This window comes from Miscanthus floridulus, chromosome 8, assembly GCF_019320115.1.
Source record: "Miscanthus floridulus cultivar M001 chromosome 8, ASM1932011v1, whole genome shotgun sequence".
Taxonomy (NCBI): domain Eukaryota; kingdom Viridiplantae; phylum Streptophyta; class Magnoliopsida; order Poales; family Poaceae; genus Miscanthus; species Miscanthus floridulus.
This window is the reverse complement of record NC_089587.1, coordinates 215470763-215491898: the sequence shown is the minus strand read 5'-3', so window position 1 is coordinate 215491898 and position 21136 is coordinate 215470763. Positions and strand designations below refer to the sequence as shown.

At 48.2% G+C, this 21136-nt stretch overlaps 2 protein-coding genes across 2 annotated transcripts; both read right to left on the bottom strand.

The window, feature by feature from the left end:
• Positions 1–8130: 8130 nt before the first annotated feature.
• Positions 8131–9318, bottom strand: LOC136474930 (blue copper protein-like). Its single transcript, XM_066472497.1, has 2 exons — positions 9023–9318; positions 8131–8899 (listed from the first exon to the last, which is right to left on the bottom strand). Exons 1-2 carry the CDS (start codon positions 9192–9194, stop codon positions 8427–8429), a joined length of 645 nt encoding a protein of 214 aa, XP_066328594.1. The 5' UTR covers positions 9195–9318; the 3' UTR covers positions 8131–8426.
• Positions 9319–18892: 9574 nt separating this feature from the next.
• On the bottom strand, positions 18893–20931 carry LOC136474929 (transcription factor bHLH94-like). The gene is made up of 3 exons (XM_066472496.1): positions 20292–20931; positions 19430–19867; positions 18893–19125 (listed from the first exon to the last, which is right to left on the bottom strand). Exons 1-3 carry the CDS (start codon positions 20796–20798, stop codon positions 19015–19017), a joined length of 1056 nt encoding a protein of 351 aa, XP_066328593.1. The 5' UTR covers positions 20799–20931; the 3' UTR covers positions 18893–19014.
• Between the last annotated feature and the right edge of the window lie 205 nt (positions 20932–21136).

Sequence of the window (21136 nt, the reverse complement as noted above, 5' to 3'; positions counted from 1 at the left end):
CAAGGTGATGTGTTCACCACAAACTAGTACTAAAGCCATTTGGGTGCCTAAGCACTTGTTGACTAACTCAAAAGGACCCAACAAGAGTTGGGTACCAAAGTGTGCTTAGGCTAATGATGTAGGTACTTGGTGATGAGATGAAGGCTTTAGGGTGGTTGAGTAAGCAAATTGAAAATATTCACTCAATCTATCAACCAATTCTTATCATAATCACTTATATGGTTGACCCAAAGATAAATTATTGAACATATCATCTACTTCATCCTCACCATTGGTAACAAGTACCTAAACCTTATAGCATAGCCACTTTGTAAATTTTGTGCTCAATGGCTCACAAATAGGTCTATTTGTGAAATATTGAAAGTGTCTAATTAGATTCAATTGAAAAGTATTTTGTTTTGCCATATGGTGCTTTTAATGGCTCTCTAGTAGAGCAATTCATTTGTCGAGATGCAGGTATACAAGAAATACTAGAGCTAAATGAAGAATCACAAGCAGCGGATTAATTGTCTCTGTCCTGCACCACCGGATGTGTCCGGTATGGCTAGGGACAGAAAGAGAAGTGTCTCTATTCTAAACATGCCGGACATGTCCGGTATGCCTACCGGACGTGTCTGGTATTACAGAACACTGATTGGATTACAACTGAGTCTTTGATCCATATATTTTTATATATCCTTAATGTGCTCAGAAGCTTGTGATTTACCAAATCTAAGTGGATTGTGAGCATCTCTTGAACTCCATTCTAAATATGGCATTATTACTTCGTGTTGGTCAAAATAGAAAATTGACTCTCTCATATTCATAATTGAGTAAAGTGCTTGTGGCAAGTTATTCAAATTACTTGTAGCACTTATTGAGGGGGAGTTCACTCTTCTATTTTGTGTTGTTGTGGACTAACAATCTCTTTTAGTGATCTTGTAGTCCTAGGTATGTAAAGTGGATCCTTGTGATGTCATGACTAGTAGAGTAGTGATACAAGCATAATGACTATCATGTCGTGTATTGTCTTAGTGGAAATCTTAGTAGGCTCAAGGCGAAGGTATGTCTTTACATTCATGCATTGTAAGTGCATCTAAGGCCCTTTATATGCTAGAGTGTGCATTTGTGTGACATAGGAGAGATGTTTTTCAAAACCTATAACTAGCATGTGTAGGTGCTGTGAATTTAAAAAACTATTTGAATCTTGGTCTTTGTGACCTAGCCTTGTCATATGATGATTATAGCTCTCCTTGATTGTTTGATTGGCTAATCACACATGACATGGCTTTCTTAAGTCCACATTCTACTATGTCTCACTATATCTCTCTCAAGTAAGCAAAATCATGTTTATGCCAAATATTTGGAAAAGAGAAGTGCTACTCTTGGCATTTGGATAAGAAAAGTGGTCACATATAGATTGGATCAAGGACATATGTTGTTTTGGATTAAGAAGTGACAGTGAAAAGTTTTTTGAATTGAAGAGATCCCGGTTTGGAGCAGTTTGGGCACAACCCGCAAATACCGGATGTGTCCGGTACCGATAATGGATGTGTCCGGTATCCGTGGGGTGGTCAGGATAAGTTACCCCTTCGTCCCTGATCTGAGGCTCATTCTTTCTTTCCCATCCACTTCGCCTAGCTACGCCGCCGCTCGCCCTCCTCTCGCCCTTGAGCCTGTGCTCACCATCGGTGGGCCCCTCTGCGCCTCTGGCCAACCTCCCATCACTGCACTCCTCCGCGCCCTCGCATTACCTTTCTCCATGCCATCCTTCACATCAGCATTGCCTTAGCCCTCAAAAGTCACCGTAGCAGCCCACATTTCCTCCTCGAAACACAGGCAAGCAAAAGAATGAAGGAGAAGAGAAGAGAGAAGGATTGGAGTGCCCCTATAGCAAGGATCAAGAATCTTCACCATGGATTTGAAATCGATTTCGAGTTCTTCAGCCTAGGTATTTCAAAACCCGAAACCCATCCGATCCACTCATTAGTGCCTCATTTTTAAATTCCTTTGGTCAAGATGCTGCATTGGAGGTCTAGAAGCCATGGTTAAAATTTGGATTGAATTGGAGATGAGATTGAGCGTGAGCCCCTAGTTAGGTTTGCTGTGCACGCGCATACCGGACGTGTCCGGTATTCATACCGGACGTGTTCGGTATGAGCCAGCAGTGTAGGTTCAGCTGCAGCCTCGACTCAATACTCATTGATTATTATCTCTATATGTATGATTGTTTGTCTAAATTAATTTTGCAAACCTTGACCATGGATGGGATTGGTGATTGCGAGATTTTGGATAAATAATTGTATATATATAGACGATGATATAAGAAATATTGTTTGGGCATGTATATGAGATTCTTTATAAATCATTTTGGATGCAGGGCAGCAGCCATGAGTGGAAGACAGGAGCCCAGATCCAAGCATAGGCATGATCCAGCATTAGAGAAATACAAGAAGGTAAGGCAGGACTTGCATCCCAGATTCAGTCAGTAGGAGCAGGGCAGCAGTAGGAGACCCTCTAGAGCCACTAGGGGTGCTCCATAGTACAGAGAGAGTGGTGATGGTGATAGCTGCCCCTCTTCTGATGATGAAATTGAGGATTACAGAGTTGGGCACAGGAAGAGGAAGAGCACTAACAGAGATTCAGTCAGAGAGTTAGATGGTGGTGACAGCTCTGAGGAGATAGAGGAGGAACAACAGGCACCTCCAGTGCACCACCTAGGTCAGGGCATACACTATGGCCTTCTTGAAGTACATGCTCCGGTTTTATCCAATTATGTTGTCAGAGTCAACTACAAAGGAAAGGGTATGACTGAGAGAGCAAGAGATCAGAGGAGGATTGATCCCAGAGGTTTGCCTAGGATTTAGTATGATCATCGCTTTGGTACTTGCTAGGAATCCTATGGTAGCCAAGTCTTAGTAGATAGATTGGAAATATTTCAGAGAGCTACGGAAGTCCTCCATTGACTATGCTAACCCATGTGAGTTTTGAGTGTTTAAGACACAAAAGAACTAACTTGTTTTTTGCTGGTCTGGCATACCGGACGTGTCCAGTATTTGCCCAGACACACTAAAATACTTGGTGTTCTTGGGTTGTTTCATTAGGAGTTTTGACATGAGTCGGGAGTTCCAACAGTCGTTGAGAGTTTCGACGTCCCGACACCTAACTGACTTGGAGAGTTAACCGCCTGGTCTCACCGGACGTGTTCGGTATAGTAGGCCAGAGCCCAACGGCTAGTTTTCAAATGAACTAAGGGTCCGGAGTTCCGACGGTCGGGAGTTCTAACATTCATCGGGAGTTTCGACACCTCACATACTTTAACTCAGTTACCGTTAGCGCAGTGTAAGTCATACTGGACGTATCGGACAAGTCCGGTATTGCCCAACGGCTACATAACGGCTATTTTTCAAAGGGGCTATAAATACCCCCAAGCGTCCACCTTTAGAGGCTGCTGATTCTACTGGTTGCAATACACATTTTTGAGCCTTGCCAACTCTTCCAAACCCTCTCTTAGTGAGTGTGTGATCCAAATTGCCAAATCCATTAGTGGGTTGAGAGAAATTCAAAAAGAGAGCAATCCAACCACTTGAGCACTTGTGCATATTGTCAATCTCATGATTTGCATTTGTTACTCTTTGACTCTTCGGTCCTAGACAGCTAGGCGTCGCCGGAGAGCACCCGAGAGATTGTGGTGTGCCTCAGAAAGTTTGTAATGATCGATTCTGCCGCCTCGGAATCAACTAGTGGAAGGAGGAAAAGGAGTTGGAAAAGACTCCGGCTAGAGTGACCTTTGTGGTACCTTCTAGGGCTGACATTCGCTGGGTTGCCTACAGCTCCCTCAATGGAGAGTAGGACTCGAACAAGTCCGAACTTCGGTAAAACAAATATCATGTCTCAATTTGCATTTCTTTTAATATTTGTGTTGCTCTAGCTCTTGTGCAGGTTCTCTGTGTATCTTGTTATCTCTCGTAGGTATCTATAGTTTAGTTTGAAGATAGAAATCAAAAGGAGCAAGTTTGGGGTTGTTCCACTAAAACCGTGTATACCGGACACGTTCGGTATACATATCGGACACGTCCGGCATTGATTCCTGTGCCAAACTTAATTGCATTTTGATTTAACTCTTTGATTGCAGGTGTTTGGCTCCCTAAACTTATTTAGTATTATTTATATACTCTGTGGCTAACTTGTGAGGGGGGGCTGTTCTGCAGAACACGTGTATACCAGACACGTCGGTATTTGAGCTCAGTGCTGAATTTATTTGATCCATGTTCTAACTCTTGTATTGCAGGTTCCAGGTTCCTAGGATTATTTAATATTGTTTATTTACTCGTTGGCTAACTTGTGAGGGGTTGTATTACTCTAATTTGGAGGTTCCACTTGGAAACTCCCATTACTAAATCGTTTCCGCATTTAAAGGTGTTGATTTTCAGAAACACCTATTTACCCCTTCTAGGCGACATCCTAGGTCCTTTTAGTATGGGCGCAAGCCGAGCGTGTCCTTCCTCTGGACATTCGGCTGCATCGGCCACATCAGGAAGATGAAACCGGTCCTCACCAAGCTGGAGGATAGGAGCACACCTATGGTGCTCCTAGGCTATGAGGAAGGGACCAAGGCGTATCGGCTCTACGACCCACGTGGAGGCAAGGTGGTTGTCTCGCATGATGTCGTGTTCGACGATGAAGGGACCGTGATGCCTAAGAGAGGGGGGTGAATTAGGCAACTTAAAAATTCTAACTCTAAACTATAGCCTCTTTTTTCAACCCTAGCAAAACCTATGCAATAGATAAACTATCTAGATGTGCAACTATAGTTTTGCTAGTGTGTTGCTATCTCTACCGCAAACATAGTAAAGTAATCAATGTAAATGCGGAAGCTAAAGAGCAAGGTAGAGATATGCAAACTCCCGTCGACGACTCTGGTATTTTTACCGAGGTATCGAGAAGCGCGCAAGCTTCCCCCTAGTCCTCGTTGGAGCCCCTCGCAAGGAATCCCTCGCAAGGGCCAAGCTCCCGGTCGGGTAACTCCATGGATAGCCTCGAGCCTTCCCCACGCACAAGTGGGTCTCCGACGTGCCTTCCGGCAAACCTCTCCCGGATGCTCCCCGCCGTCTTCACTATCAAGCTTCCGGCCAAAATGCCGCGGGTCTTGTTCCCTCCGGTACACGGTGGCGGCCACACCACAAACGCGGTTGGTGTGATCTTGCAAGACTTGAAGCCCCTCTGATGTACAACAATGGTGCTCGCAAGCACCGAATGGTAAGAGGTATGCAAACCTCACTAAACTAGGCATAAACCTAGAGCAAGCGCATAAGCGGTGGTCTAATCAACCTAAGCACTTCACAAAGCACCTATGCTAATCACCTAATGAATCACTAAGCACTATGCAAGTGGAGATCACTAAAATGGTGTATCAACACCCTTGGTATGTTTCCTCAGCTCCACACACCTCAAATGGCCGGTTGGGGGTTGTATTTATAAGCCCCACTGAGAAAGTAGCCGTTGGGGTCGAACTCCTGCGAAACTGCTACTGACCGGACGCTGAATCGTTCTGACTGGACGCATCCGGTCATCTCGACTATTGAGCCAGCAATATACTGATCGGACGCTGGCCAGCGTTCGGTCGCCTGCCACCGGACGCATCCGGTCGTAGATGTGCCGCTCTGGAACCTCTCTGTACTTGATCGGACGCTGCTGTCCTGCGTCCGGTCGGTTGCCGCCAGTGTCCGGTCTAGTGTCCGGTCGTCTGTCTACCGAGCCACTTGCCCAGCGTCTGGTCGCAGCATCCGGTTGCTTGTCCAGCGTCTGGTCCTACATCCGGTCACCATAGTGAGCTCATTTCTTCGTGATCTTGCATACGGCTTGGTTCCAATCTTCATGCTTGGACTTTGCTTGATCTCTTGGGTCTTCTCTTGTGCTCCTAAAGTCTTGCTTGAGGTGTCGATCATCGGATCATCATGTCGCCTTTGTCCAAGTTACGTCTTGCACCCTATTGAACTACAAAACAAACACTTACAAATTCATTAGTCCAATTTGGTTGTATTGGTTATCAAACACCAAAATCCAAAGTAAATGGGTCAAAGGTCCATTTTCCTTACAGACGACAAGGCGGCCTAGGACTGGGATAGTCCGGGCACAGAGGAAGCTGGCGGCTTCACCAGCACCTTCGTCGTTGAGCACTTGGTCATCCATGGTGCTGGAGACGCTGGAGAGGAGGTGTCGACCACTCCAGCAACAGAGTCGAGCACTCCGGGAGGGGTGCCGATCACTCTAGGAGTGGTGTCAAGTGGTCCTGTAGTGGTGCGACCACTCTAAGACGAGTGTCAAACGCTCCCATAGAGGAGCCAAGAGGTCTTGCAATGGTGCCGACCACTCCAAGATTGGTGCCGAGCACTCCTACAGTGGTGCCAACCACTCCAGAAGTGGTGATGAGCAGTCTAGGAGTAGTACCGAACACTGCTTTCGGGGTGCCGAGTACTCTAGGTGATGTGCCGACCACTCCGACAGAAGAGGGGACTCCATCGACGCCGATCGAGTTTGCCTCACCTCCAAGCGACATCACATAATTCGTGGATGCTTTCCACAATGGTGAGGAGATGCAGTTTCGCAGGGTGGACAACATCGTCGGCGACACAGGGTCCTCAGGTCTGGCGGGTCGGCTGCTCAATGACCTAGAGTTGCTTCTCGTCAGTGCAGAGGAACCACCCACGTTCGCGCTGGCCGAGCATGATGCAAATTGGTGACGGGCGATGCTGGAGGAGATGAATGCGATCGAGGAAAACGAGACTTGGGAGCTCATCGATCCACCTCCAGGATGTCGTCCGATCGGCCTGAAGTGGGTGTACAAGGTCAAGCGGGACAAGCACGGCGCCATTGTCAAGAACAAGGCGCGCCTCATCGCTCGAGGCTTTGTCTAGCACGAGGGCATCGACTTCGAGGAAGTCATTGCGCCGGTAGCGCGCATGGAGTCTATTCGATTGCTTCTGGCTTTGGCAGCAGTGAAGGATTAGCGCGTCCATCACTTGGACGTAAAATCAACCTTCCTCAACGGCGAGCGGGCAGAGACGATCTTTGTCAGGCAACCTCCGGGTTTGGCCATCAAGGGAGCGGAGCACAGGGTGCTCCGACTGCGCAAGACGCTATATGGGCTGCGGTAGGCCCCACGAGCATGGAACGCCAAGCTTGATGCCACGTTGGGCGAGCTTGGGTTCACTCGGTGCGCAACCGAGCACGTGCTCTACGCACGGCAACGGGGGAAAGAGGAGCTCATCGTCGGCGTGTATATGGATGACTTGATCGTCACTGATGCGCGTGCGGAGGACATCGACAGCTTCAAACGCGAGATGGCGGCTCGTTTTCGAATGAGCGATCTCGGCGCGCTCTCCTACTATCTCAGCATCGAGGTGAGATAGGGAAAGGAGGCGCTCACGCTCGGTCAGAGCGCGTACGCCTCGAAGCTGTTGGAGCGGAGCGGCATGGATGAGTGCAAGCCGTGCGTGACTCCGATGGAGGAGCGGCTGAAGCTGATGAAGGCCAATACCGCGGCGAAGGTAGATGCAACACTCTACCGGAGCATCGTCGGCGGTCTGCGCTACCTAGTCCATACGAGGCCGGACATTGCGTTCGCCATAGGCTATGTCAGCCGCTTCATGGAGGATCCTCGAGAGGATCACTGGGCTGCAGTGAAGCGGCTGCTACGCTACGTCAAGGGGACGGTGGATCATGGGATCGTCTTCCTAAAGATCGGTGGAAGTAGGCTGCAGCTCACTGTGTTCAGCGATGCAGACATGGCGGGGGACATCGACGGACGGCGGAGCATCTCTAGCGTGCTCATCTTCCTCGTGTCGACTCTAATCTCATGGCTGTCGCTGAAACAGAAGGTGGTGGCGCTGTCCACGTACGAGGCAGAGTACGTGGCAGGAGTTCTAGGGTTAGCAGCAGGATTATGAGAATAATTGTTAAGTAATCTGCTACTCCCCTGTGTGAACGCTCGGCAGGAGGTAGGCGTCAAAGTCAGCCATGTTGTCACATCTAGTCACTATAACAGCATGACAGTCTGACATGTCTGTGTACTAGGATTAGATGGGTAGAGTTGTATATATAGTTTTTCACTGCAACTCAGTAAAGAGAGCGAGTTCTGTTTTGCTATCTCCTCTGCAGAGCTCCTACCAACACGGGTGCTTGTGCTGTGTGTGTGCGCTCTGTTCTCCTTCCCTTCTTCTACCTCTAGCTATAACGTGTGATCGGCATCGCCGGTGAGTGATCGGCTCACCCGTTCCGAAGATCAGGGCCAACAGTTTCTTCGTCCAAGTATACTATACCCCAGCTCGATCCGGAACAAGAAAACAAAGAACAAACACATCAGTAGTAACCAGTAAGTACATCACAGCTTACAGGCGACATGACCTATCTCTGCCTCCATCCTGGTCGACCATGTGGCCCTTTGCCTAAAGCAGCGCTAGCTGGACGATCACACACCAAACCAGAGCAAAGCCAGCCAACGCCTCCGACCCGAGGCCGGCTGCGCTGGGGTATGACATGAACGGAGTCATGCCCGGGGTTGCCGTGGTGCCACCACCGCCAGAGCACGTCGGGGTCGTCGGCGTCGTGTACGGCGTGGTGGTGGTCGGGGTCGTTGGCGTCGTGTAAGGCGTGGTTGGGGTCGTCGGGGACGTCCGCGGGGTCGTCGGTGTCGGCGTGGTGGCAGGGGAGTTGGAGCCGCCGACGGTCACGGCGAGCTTCATCCCGGCGCCGCAGTGCCCGGTGATGCTGCACACGAAGTAGTGGGTGCCGGGCGTCTTGAGGGCCACGGTGGTCGCGCCGCTGCTGTCGGAGCCCAGCGGGTTGGCGGCCGTGCACGCCATGTACTCGGCCGCGCTCACCTCCACCACCGTGTGCAGCCCTTTCGCGTAGTTGAACACTGCAAAATCCATCAAACAAACTCGTGAGCCAATCTATCTGTTGCGATCAGAACGCGTGACGATCGACATGCATGCATATGTACATCAGTACATGCATGAGGTAAGACACCACGCATACGTACCGAGATTGTCCCCGACTTTGAAGTTTTTGGAGGCGGCCCAAGATGTGTAATCGACGCCGGTCGTCCAGCCGGACCCGTCGCCGACGGTGTAGCTGGTGGCGGCTGCCGTGGAGGAACAGGCCACGAGCAGCAGCACTGCCAGAGGCAACCGAGAAACCCAGGAAGAAGCCATTGATCGAGCAGTAGTGCTGATCAAGTGTTTACGAAAGCAGCTTTGAGAAAGTATGGATGGTGTCGATCGCTTCCACTATGACAACTGACGCAACGACGCGGGGAAATACGGTCCTATATAACCGCAACGCGGAGTTGGTGGCCAATAGGCTTTCACCGGCCGTGTGGGAAAGAATATATGGAGCTAGCCGCTTTACCTATGAGGAAATGAAACGCTTTCGAGATGAATAGAGCGGCGATTGTTCAGGCTCGGATCGGAGGCTTTCATGCCACCAACCAATGACAAGGTTTTCATAATGAAGTTTCGACAACAAGTTTTCCATCATAACAACAGGACTTTTGTATAGCATGGATGGATCTTGTCGTCTGTTCATCAGCGTTCAGTGAGACCATAGATTTTGTCGCTATATGATCTCATTCTCACATCCATTTCACTCAGCTTAACTGAATCCTTTGAGTAAATCTTACTCCACTAAGCTATGTAGTATCTTTTCGTCTACACAGATTCTCTCCCAACACTAGTCCCGAACATTCGATCTTAAACGGGTGGCTCAGATGAAACTCCACCTATTTTATTTACAGATTCGCGGACTAAGGGAGATATGCATCAAAAACACCTTTATCGCTTTGCGCCTATATATTTGGCATTTTAGGTGCCATATCTTTTCATATGATAGTATAGGCCAAAGTGAAGTGAATCTGATTGTGTCCGGTGCCGTCGGCGTGGCATCTGATTTTCTTCTTCACATGGAGATCAGTTGGGTTAAGCTACCTAAACTTTTGACAATGACTTCACACTTGCATGTCGATCGCTCAAGGTGCATATTTTCCATTTTTCATACCGCGGACATGAGAAAACGCTTTAATTCGAACTTACACCAATGGGCGATTAACACACAGATACACAAAGAAACAGTTTCTATGTTTTCCATCATTGATGACCAAGACCCTGACCTAAACATTGCTCGATTAATTGTTAGCTGAGGTACAGTGCGAATTAGACCCCGATTAGAAGGCAAAATGGCAGTATTTGCTGCAGTCGCACTGATGGGTTGATCCAGATTTTTTTAACGTCGATCAAACAGCGCACTGATGCAATCTCGAAAACTGGTCGTCTGGTTACCGGACATGAACTGGTTAGTGGTTAGGCTGCTCACCAAAGAAGACAAACCATGAACTGTACCACGTACTTTGAATGCACTCGATTGTACTACGAGCTTAAAAGCACTCGATTGCAGGTTCAGGGTTAAAGTTCCTGCAGTTCATCACACAGCTCCTCCTAGATTTCTTTTTCAGTCTAGAGTTTCCATTCATCTCACTTTGTTTTCTTTTTGGTCGGTTTCTTCCTTTCAGATTGGAGACAGCACCGCATGAGCACCTGAATTTAAGGCCTATGCGCAGGGCTCTGCATCCTTTGTTGGATCGGTCAAACCGCCAAAGATGCTCTGAGTACCTTCTTGATTTCCGGCCGGTTGCTTTTGAGAGGGATGTCAAATTAAGTATTCGAAGGAATGGCTCGATTCCACTTTATAGTCCGCAATTGCTAAGTACTCCGTACTCCTCTGTTCCAAATGTAAGTCATTTTAGTTTTTCTATTAATCTAGATATATACATTATGTCTAGATACATAATAGAAACTATGAATCTAGAAATGTCAAAATGCCTTACAATTTGAAACAAAAAGAGTACTACTTATCATGTGTTTGGTTTAGCTATATCAACAGTAAAAAAAAGCTACTACAAGATGTGAAAAAAACTATTGTGAAGTATATGCTAAGAAAATATTGTAAACTGTTTGGTTGACAACCATGAAACCTACCTTCTTTCTGTTAAAACAGTTGCGAAGTGTTTATCTAATTTCACCTTTTTTTAAAAGATCCGGTTACCTAGCTTTTTATAAATAATAAAGAGGTAGCAATACAACTAGCTTACATGCGCGAGCAGCGCTACTTTCATCAACAGCCTAAGCTGCGAAGGTTTTAAGAGCTAGAAAACCTATTACTCGATATTAGTTCTTACAAATGTTAGGAGTTGGAAGGGCTTTTCACCCTGCCCTAGACTAGGTATTACATGTGTCCTTAATCTCCTCAAAAAACTCTTGCGCCGGTTTCCTAGTATCCCTGAAAACGATCGCGTTTCTATGCTTCCAGATACTCCAAGTGGTCAAGATCGTCAGTGAGTGCTCCATCTTGTTATCTTTGCTGATTAGCTAGAGTCTTCCAGGAGTGGGAACAAACTTACATGAGTCTTCCAGAAGGCGGCCTTACACCCGTTGTTGACAGTTACTCTTGTCGCAGCGTTGAATAACGCCAAATCTATTGAGTCCACTGGTAGTCTGGTACTGCATCCCGTTCCAAGGTCTCTCAGGGTTGGTCCAAGCAAACCATAACCATCTCAGTCTCAGTGCTCTGCTAAAATTTTCCAAATCTACAATTCCCAACCCCTCAAAAAGAATCGGCTTGGCTATTGAAACCCATTTAGAAAATTCAAAAGCAGAGTCTAAGGTGCTGCAAAAATTATACTATACAAAAACAGGTGCTTCGAAAAAAAAAGTAGCTTCAGAATCTATCCGTTTGATTGACGTTCTGTCTTTTGGCAATAGAAACACTTTCTCGAAGCTAAACTAATAAACACAATCTTAATTATTGACCATTATACATCCGTGTAAGTCTTAGACTGCAAGGCTATATGATCGGTGTATACCCTTGTTTTGGCTTCCCTGCTTTCAAGCGTAAAGCATACCTCGCGAGTACTCCACTTTGCTCCATGAAGAGCGGCGCTCGATTTTCTAGTCACTGAGATCCCTTTCTGGTTTTATGGTTAAAGGAAGGCACCGAAGTTCAACTTTGGGGGCTCTGCCAAGCAACTTAAATACCTAGTCCAGGTAAGTCGCAAGCCTGTTGGCCTAGTGGTGAGCTGCTCTGGTCAGACTAACCGAAAGAACTCTGCTACTGCCGTAGCTCAAGGAAACGCTTCCATATAATTGATAGGAAAACGTTCACGTTACCTCTCTCAACTTTTGCGAAAGTCTATTTTTTCTTCCTGAATTTAAAAAACCGTGGTTTATCCGATTTTAGAGATCAGGAAGAAAAAATAGACTTTCATAAAAATTGATAAGGTAATGTGCATTTTTTCCTATAAGTTATCATTATGAATCTAACTAAGTTATATATGATCCAATAAGTATGAAATTTTTAGTAGAGTTCAAGCATATAATAATTAGTCCACCATAAAAATTTCACCACAATTGGACCATAAAAACCACAACTATGAATTAATTATTAAAAATCATAGATCTAAAGCTACAATAAAAAAATTGTACTAAATCATACCATATTATATATACACTGTGTAAATCTACTCATGTGGATTCCAACAAAATTAGATTTTCTATTTTATGATTTTTCTATGATTTACTATGATTTTTCAAAGATTTTAGTCGAAATAAATAAAAAAGATAAAGATAAAACCGCTTATAACCTGTCAGGGAGGTAAAACGAACGGTTTTAAAAGTTCAGCGAGGTGGTTTACTTAGTTTTAGAGTTCAAGAAGAAAAAACATATTTTCACATAAGTTGAAGGAGTTAATGTGGACTTTTTCCTAATTGATATACGGACGGGCTGATTCTCGTGCAAGGAACTCCTGGCCGGTGGGCTCCAGCGCGGGGCAGCCCAGCAAGCCGCTCGTGCTCTCTAACACAGTAGCATCCCGCATGCGCCCCCCACGAGGCTGTTGGGCGGTTGGCCCGTCTGCCACAGCACGAGCGTAGCGTGGTCCGTGGGCTGTGCCTACGGTATCCTGCCTCGTCCACTTTTGACTAGGCCAGGCCAGTCTCCCTGTCGTGGATTCCTGGCTGGGGCCGTGTAGTCCGGCCTGCTGGTCGTCCACAACACACCAACGGCTTTGTTCAGTTCCTGTCTTCAGAGACCTGAACTCTGAATGATGAATGTGAGTGGTAATGTGGTATGAATGCACCAGAGTACTAGGCAGGAATTAATCGTGAGAATTAGAAAGTCCAGCGGTGCGAAGTGAAACAATATCCTTGACTAACCTACATTTTCTTCACTTCTTTTTTTCTCTAACGATTTTATTGGACGAACACAGACAGAACACTGGATGCCCACACACACTGACACTGTCCAAGTTTCCAGGACCAGGAGCCTTCAGAAAAATGAACGGCGGTCACGGCGGCTTCCTGCAATTCCACTGGCGTGACATGTTCATCATCAGTGCTTCAGATCCGCGGGCCGCGGCATCCAACTATTCGTCTATTCCCATCCGGCCGCTTCAATGACCAACAGTTGGTCGTCTCTTTACGAGCTGAATTTGCTCTCACTTTCTCGTAGAATACTGTTGCACGAGCCTGACGATCCATGAACTCAGAATGTGACCATATATTGTCTCTCTCCCTCACACACGCTCTCTCTCACACGCACTCACACACACAAAGACAGACACAAACTGATTGAAAAAATAGCTGATACTGATACTGATGCTGATGCTGATTTGTTGGGAGAGAAAAACATTGTTATTTCATTGAAACGGTACGGCTGATAAGTGTGAACAGGGCAGGAGGCACGCAGAGCAGGCATGGCCTGAACCTGAATGGTCCATGGCACATACTACCTCCATCTCTTAATGTTTGTTGTCACGATTTACATGTCGATAACTTTGACTCAATTTATAGAAAATCCTTGCAACATTTTTATCTCTAAATAATTTTATTAAAAAACTAGATTCAAATATCTATCCAATAATATTAATTATGTATCATAAATATTAATATTTTTAATATATATTTAGTCAAAGTTGTTTATCAGGAAGCGAAAACGACAGAAATTTAGGGACGGAGGGAGTACTCCTCCTCTAAGGGCGTAATTGGTTGCTCTGGGGGAGGGGATCCGGGACGGAGGGCCGGTCCTGGACGGAGTGAGACAGGCTGAAACCATATACCTAGGTGTGTTTGGTTGTAACTTTGAGAGTGATACTAGATGACAGAGAGTTTGTTTTGTCGCCGGCTTGCACTAATTTTAGGAATGAGCTGGTCCTCCTCCTTGTGTTTGGTTTGCAGCATGGCACGAGGTGTGAGCACCCATGTATCACTTTGGTGAGGTTACTACCATTTTCATCCAAACAAGCATAACAACACAAACATGACCTCAGATCAATCTGTATCATCATCAACTAAGACCTTGGAGCATAAGAGATATTACAAAATAATACAACAGTCCAACTAGCTATTAAACATTAACAAATCGATCCCAGTACCTCACAAGGTCGAAGTAAATTGATGAGTACATGGTTATAGGTTAATCATCACAGGCAGTTCTTCCCACGTTTAACAATGTAAAAGATGAGCACCAGCAACATGAAAGACTGAACCATGCAAAGAAGAAATAGCCAAGATGGTTTGGCAACGATAGTGGCAGCAGGCTTCTCAAGAACTTTTTCATCTTCATAAGTGGTTAACAGATTGACCTCAGATAACAGTTTCTCCTCGGTTGACCTTGAGCTTGGAGCATAAGAAACACAAAAGGCAACATAGCAATGGTAAGAAACAAACATGCAAACCAATAAGAACTAGACTAGAGTTCCAGTACCTCACAAGCTCAAGGTCATCAGGTTTTTGTAATCCAGTACACATGGCAGTTTAGTTATCATTATAGGCTTAACAAGAATATCAAAGACAATTACAAAGAAAATAGTTGGAACAGAGTGTCAGAAAAGACATGAAGCCTTGGGACACATCCATCCCCTGCAATCAGGCACTCCAGCCAAGGAGCAAGCAAAAATTCAGATAGGGATCATGCATTTGCGGCGTACCACATATTTAGATAAAAAAAGTTAGCCATACCCTAGATCTGAGCGTGGAACCTGAGGAAAACAACAAGGAACAAGTAGATCAGGAATAGCAGGTCATAGATCTGAGTATGTAAGAACAAGAACCCTAGAATCATGGCACAGCTCAAACAAAATCCACACATAAATCAACAAAAGCACCGCACAGAGAGGAAGAGGAGAGAGGTGCAGGTGAGGTCTACTGTCGCGGCACCGGAGGATCACCATAAATCCGCCGGTCAAGGTCGACTTCGGCGGTCAACCGAGATCGAGGGGGAGCAAGAGGAAAGGCGCACCAGAGCAATGGAGGAAGGAGATGCGCGAAACAGGGGGCGGTAACCCTAGCCGACACCCGCGCTTGCCGGGACGGGGGCATCTCCCGCGCTCGCCCGAAGCATTCGCGCCAAGCATCGAGTCGTCCTGCATCGAGAGGGAAGTGGAAATCGAGAAGTCAGAGGTGTGTGGGATGGAGGGGGGTAGAGGTACGAGACCGAGCAGACAAAAGATGTGAGGAGGGAAACCAAACACGACGCTGGAATGAGTCCACCCAGATAAACCGTGCGAGGACGGCCCGCTCTGGACAACCAATCAGCCCCTAAAAGACTAAAACTGTTGCCGGTGTACCACGCACAAGTGCCAACTGCTGCCTTCGGTCTCGACTCGACCTTTTTTCCAGCCAGTCCCTCCCCCATTGCATTGTCGTTTCTTAATTTTTGGGAGCGAGCTTCGGCTCGACTGGTCAGGCGGTGAGGCTTTAGGCCTTAGCCTGCCGACCGGAGTTCGAGCCCCGGTGGGGGCAGAATTTCCGGTACCCACCCAAAAAAAATCCCCTCGTTGTGCATGCGAGCCTGGTGACTGCGTCGGCTGCCGTTGCGCCTGATGATCTGTCCCGATTCACTCGGGCCTTCGGGGTATGTGCCAGGGTTCGGGAGTTTTCTCGACCGGGGTCATACGGTCTCTTTTATAACAATGCCGTGAGGGCGGTTCTTCCCTCACTGGTCGAGTTTTTTTTTCTCTTAATTTCTGCAATAATTTTTCATAAGATGGGGCGACGCAGCAGTGCCCAGTGCAGCACACTAGCACAGGAATCGACTGAAGGGCCCAGCAGGGTAGCTTTATCACCGGGGAAGGTAGGGGTCCCCCCTGACAAGTCTTTGATGCCGCACGCAGCGGAACAGCAGCAGCAGGTGATCTGTTTGCCCTGCCTGTCGCTCGATTCATATGCACCATCCAGATAGTACAGACAGGCGATGGCACGCTAGGCTGATAGACTGCTGAGCAAAATAATACTGCATGTACTGTAGCTGGATGATCCAAAGAGGCAAGAGGGGTATCGGATGGTAGGTAAGACGTATTGTCTGAATTGTGCTTATCTGTGTCTGCGTACGGCTAACGCATGTCTGGCATGCCATTCTGAACTAAATGTGTTTCCCGGCCTCAGTTTTCTTATTGCTATGCAGGCTTCTTGATTTTGGAAAAAAGAAACAACCATGCCAGTATGCCACCACTAGGATTTAGTCGATTCCCAAATTGGCGTGTAATCACCAAGATGACCTCAATCCGATGTCTGAAAACATTAGTTGGAATTTCTACTTCGTCTACATGGAGATATCTCCATGTATGCCATAACAATGCTCCCATTTTTTTATTTTCGTTTAGTTATCAGGAGCTCAGGCTACGTTTTCTGATACTTAACTTCTTAAGCTCAATTATTGAGGCACGTATCTAACAGCGAAACTTGTCCGCGGAGACAAGTATGCCACTCCGCCGTCCCTATCCAACTTTTCTATACGGTCTCTGCAGCCCCTCCGTCGATCTGATGCGGGGAATCCTTCTGATGGTAGCGCCATTGGCATGTTCCTCGATTGGAAGCTCAATGGACCACTGAAGATTAACGTTCCTTTCAGACATCCCAAATGCTCTAATCTGGCTGTCTAATCTAATCTGTGATGTTACGTATTATTACTAGTATTAGTAGTTCAGTACTTCAGTTAATCCCACAATTTGTGTGTACATCCGCATGTGCTTCCTCCTTGTAGCCTGCCTCTAGACAAGGGAATGTATAATGCCGTAGCCAGTTCAGGACAAGATCCAGAGGTACAGACTATCAGCCTCTAGACAAGGGAATGTATATTGTCTTGCTCTGCGACTTTCTTCAGGCTGCTGATCCATATAGTTATCACCAGGGCCTAGAAATCGTGCGAGCGAATGATTCCTTGCCCCACTGGGAATATGTAGCAGGACTTTATAAGGCAAGTTGGAGTATTTCTCCACAATTAGGCAGCCTTAGTTAGGGGGGTCGCTTTACGAAATTTTCAAATTTTCCTCCGAAGGCGACGCATCTTGTTGTCTGATTTTAGAAGCAGCAGAATGTGCCTTGATTGAGTGGCCTGGAAAAGCCTAATTTCAAAATCTGTGGGGGGCTGTTAGATGACCTTTTGCGGGTTGTTTGCGTTGGTAGTCGAGTTCTCGGTTGTCGTGCTACAGCTGCATGATGTCTATGCTTGTCATTAGTCATCAGTCATCACTCTGAAGTCTTAACAGAGAGCAATAGAATATGATCAGGCTCGTAACATTTCAACAAATAGCCATGCAGTTTTATTTGTCACTCTAAACCCCAAAAGGAAATCCACTGAAACAAAAATTCAAGGGCGACATGTATATAGTTCCACAGTTGCACGGAATCTGCAAGTGGCCCGGTTTTGTTTGTCCAGCAAGTGTCAGGCTACAAATCGAAGGAACAGGGGGAGGGTAGGACGTGAAGCAAAGCTACGACATGTAGCATCGAGAGCAAACACACAAAGGCTGGCATATGCATGCACGAAAGACTTTAGTGCCAGGTGCACCAGTTCTTAGGCATGCACGTCCTAGTAACATTCTTTTTCAGTAGTCACAGCAGTAACCACAGTACCGTTGGTCCATTTGCTCGTTTGTTTTTACCTCCAATCTTTCCACGGATTCATTGCCCCTACAAGGGGGAGAAAAATAACCTAGAATGTCATTACACATTGCATGGACCACGCTTTCGTGATGGTTTTTATTAGCGATTTCGTAAATATATAAAACTTGTCCGTACATACAGTCGAATTTCAACCCTTTTGTTTTAGGTCGTTTTGGTCGCCTCTCATGTCCATATACAAACATGTCTGTTCATAATTCATGGCACAACGCGATGATTCCGAACTGATGCTCGTAACGCCCAATCAGCAAAAGACCCTATGCCCTAATGATTCACGTCCAACAAAAGTCACCTTGCGGCTGGGAAAGGATTCTGATCCGATCCTACAATGCAAGTTTTGCCCCGATCAGTGCCAGCAGAATGATGTAAGCGAAGGCTCTACACATGCAGGTTCATTCACCCAACCCACTTGCACTCGAGAGCAATGAACGAGACGTGTCAGTGTGTCATGCTGTCAACGACGTTCTTCATGTGTAAACTCGATGCCTGGAGCCATCAGAACACACGCAAGATCGTTGCCACTTGCGACGATGGTAACATGAGATGATTGCATTGCAGCCGGCTAATTCTATTTCTATCACCTTGAAATACGATAGGAGCTGGATAATCCATGCTAATTCTTATCTGGTTAATGCGTGCTGACTGGTCAGAGAAAGCAGTTTTCTGAAGCAAAACTCGTCAGGAAAAGCGCTGGTCCACCAGTTCATCGACGACCTCGAACAGTCGAACAGGTCACCCGTGTGCACACGCAGGCATCTCGATCGATCGGTGCTAATAATTGGCGCTGATGTGAGATGTGAATCTGAATTCTGGATACACACAAATACGTACAGTACTGCGCTGCAAAAGACTACATACGTAAGCTGGTCCAATTGATACATGTTTACTTGCACGCAAACATATGGAGTGGTAGTACTGCCTGACAGTGGCGCGAATTGCCACTTGCCAGTGTTATCCATGTACTAGGATCAAATTGATGTTACAATCATACATGACACTTGCTAAGATATACGTAGTGCTCCAGCTAAGCAGCTAATAAGTAACTGGCGGCGCACTCGTCGGAGATCTTGCCGAGTATCTCGTTCACCGCGGCGGCGATGTCATCTACCGACGACAGCCGGCACTCATCCTCCATCTGCAGCAGCAAGGACGAGGAGAATGTGTTAGTGACTTAGTGTTAGGGCTTGTTTGGCAGGGCTCCTCTCCGGCTCCTCCAGAGGAGCCCTGCCAAACGTTTTCTTGGAGGAGCCGTTTTTCAGTAAAAAACAGAGGAGCCGGAGCCGTTTTGGAGGAGCCACAATTTGTGGCTCCTCCAAAACGGCTCCGGCTCCTCCGGAGGAGCCCCTCAGGAGGAGCCGTGCCAAACAATCCCTTATTGCTGAGCTCAGCTGGGGTCGATCGAATAGCCACGCGCCTGCGCAGTGCCGGTAGTTTGTTACCTTGAGGCTGAGGGAGTAGAAGGCCAGGTGATCGGCGGTGGTGGTCACGTTGAGGTGGAGCACGGTGAGGCCAAGGCACTGCAGCGCCACCACCATCCTCAGCAGCTGCCGCGGCCGCCGCGGCGCGAGCACCTTCACGTTGGCGTGGCTCTCTGCCAGGGCCACCTCGATGTCGGCCACGCCCCGCCGCGCTCCCGCTCCCGCGCAGCCGCCGCCACTCTGATCACCGCCGGAGCCAGCACTGTCACTAGAGCCAACCACACCCGTCGCGGCGGTGGAGTACTGAGGGAACGTGAAGAAGCCAGCGAACGGCGCCGGAGGTGGCGGTGGCTCGGTGCACCCGCCCTGGCGCCGCTTCTGCGCCTCCAGCGACTGCAGCAGCTGCTCCAGCTCCTTGACGAAGTTGATGGCACCAGCCACGATCGACGCCTGGTCACCCTGCACCGCCGTACACCATGTTAACGTTAACGCTCGGTACGTTGCAAACGGAACATGCCATTCGGTCGCGACCAAGAGCTCGGCGGTCAAGAAGGTGCGGCTTTTGATGCCTGCACCTGCAGGCAGTACACGATCGCTAGAGATTCCGTGACATATGCAACCAAAGCGCATGGCGCGGCGAGGCAGAAGCCAGCAGCGGATGGCCAGGCCAGGGGGCCAGCAAGATTTGACATCCGTTACAGTAAAAGTTGTGGGGACAGCGGCAATCAACAATGCAGCCGTTCGTACACATGCATGGCATGGTGACATGACCTGCAAAGCTCTTGCAGCTAGGACAATACTGCCTGCCGGGGAGCGGCGGGTACATTACGCTCATTGCACAGCTGGAGAGAGAGCCATGGAGGAGATTGTTGTACGTACGTACCCGCTGCGCGTAGGAGGGCGGCATGGCGGAGCGGAGCACGGAGAGGTACTCGTTCATCTGCCGCCGCCGGTTGCGCTCCACGGCAATGTGGTTGCGCCGCTGGCTCTCCATCTCCTCCGTGTTCTTCACCGCTTTCGGGCGTCGCAGTCGTCTCCGTGCTGCCGCCGACGCCGCGGCAGCCTTGCCGCGCGCGGACGACGACGCTGCGATGGCGGAGGGCACCGGCGGCGGCGGGGACACGGAGAGCTGGTGCTGCACATCCCAGCACTCCTCCACTGCGCCAGGTGCAGTGGAGCACGGGAAGAGCACCGCGTCCCACTCCCACGTGGTGGCCGCACCGGAACCGGAACCGGGCGGCGGCAGCGCATCGGCGGCCTCTCCTTGCAGAACCACGCCGCCCTTGTCCTCGAGCTCCTCAGTATGGAAGCCGCATCCCAGTGACGCCGGGCGCGCCTTGACCGTGCACGCAAGGAGCTCCTTCGGGAACACCACAGCTTCGAGCGCCATGGCCTGCCCTTCCCTCCCTCCTTCCTAGCTACTACCTGTCACGATTTGGCGTCTGCTGCACGGATTGAATTAGAGCTGCATGCTAGGCAGGCAACAACTAACCGTGACTAACTCTCGGCTGGATTGCCCTCGCCACGATGACCATGGACATGGGGGAGGAAGAGTGACAAGGTGGTCCCTTTAAAGCGGGTGTGGAATAACATGGACGGGCAATGGAGACAACGACCCGGTCTGCCACCGTGCCACGGGGCATGGGCCCTGGAACGCGAGGGCCGACGGAGTGCGCGGGAGGGCGGGTCAGGGGAGGCAAACGACATACTCCTATATCCGCGCATGTC

Excerpts from the sequence above, each read along its gene's own strand:
- LOC136474930 (XM_066472497.1), bottom strand. The coding sequence starts at position 9,194 with ATGGCTTCTTCCTGGGTTTCTCGGTTGCCTCTGGCAGTGCTGCTGCTC. Across the intron at positions 8,900-9,022 it reads CAAAGTCGGGGACAATCTCG|TGTTCAACTACGCGAAAGGG; the intron begins GTACGTATGCGT and ends TGGATTTTGCAG.
- LOC136474929 (XM_066472496.1), bottom strand. The coding sequence starts at position 20,798 with ATGGCGCTCGAAGCTGTGGTGTTCCCGAAGGAGCTCCTTGCGTGCACG. Across the intron at positions 19,868-20,291 it reads CGCCCTCCTACGCGCAGCGG|GGTGACCAGGCGTCGATCGT; the intron begins GTACGTACGTAC and ends ACGGCGGTGCAG. Across the intron at positions 19,126-19,429 it reads TCTACTCCCTCAGCCTCAAG|ATGGAGGATGAGTGCCGGCT; the intron begins GTAACAAACTAC and ends TTGCTGCTGCAG.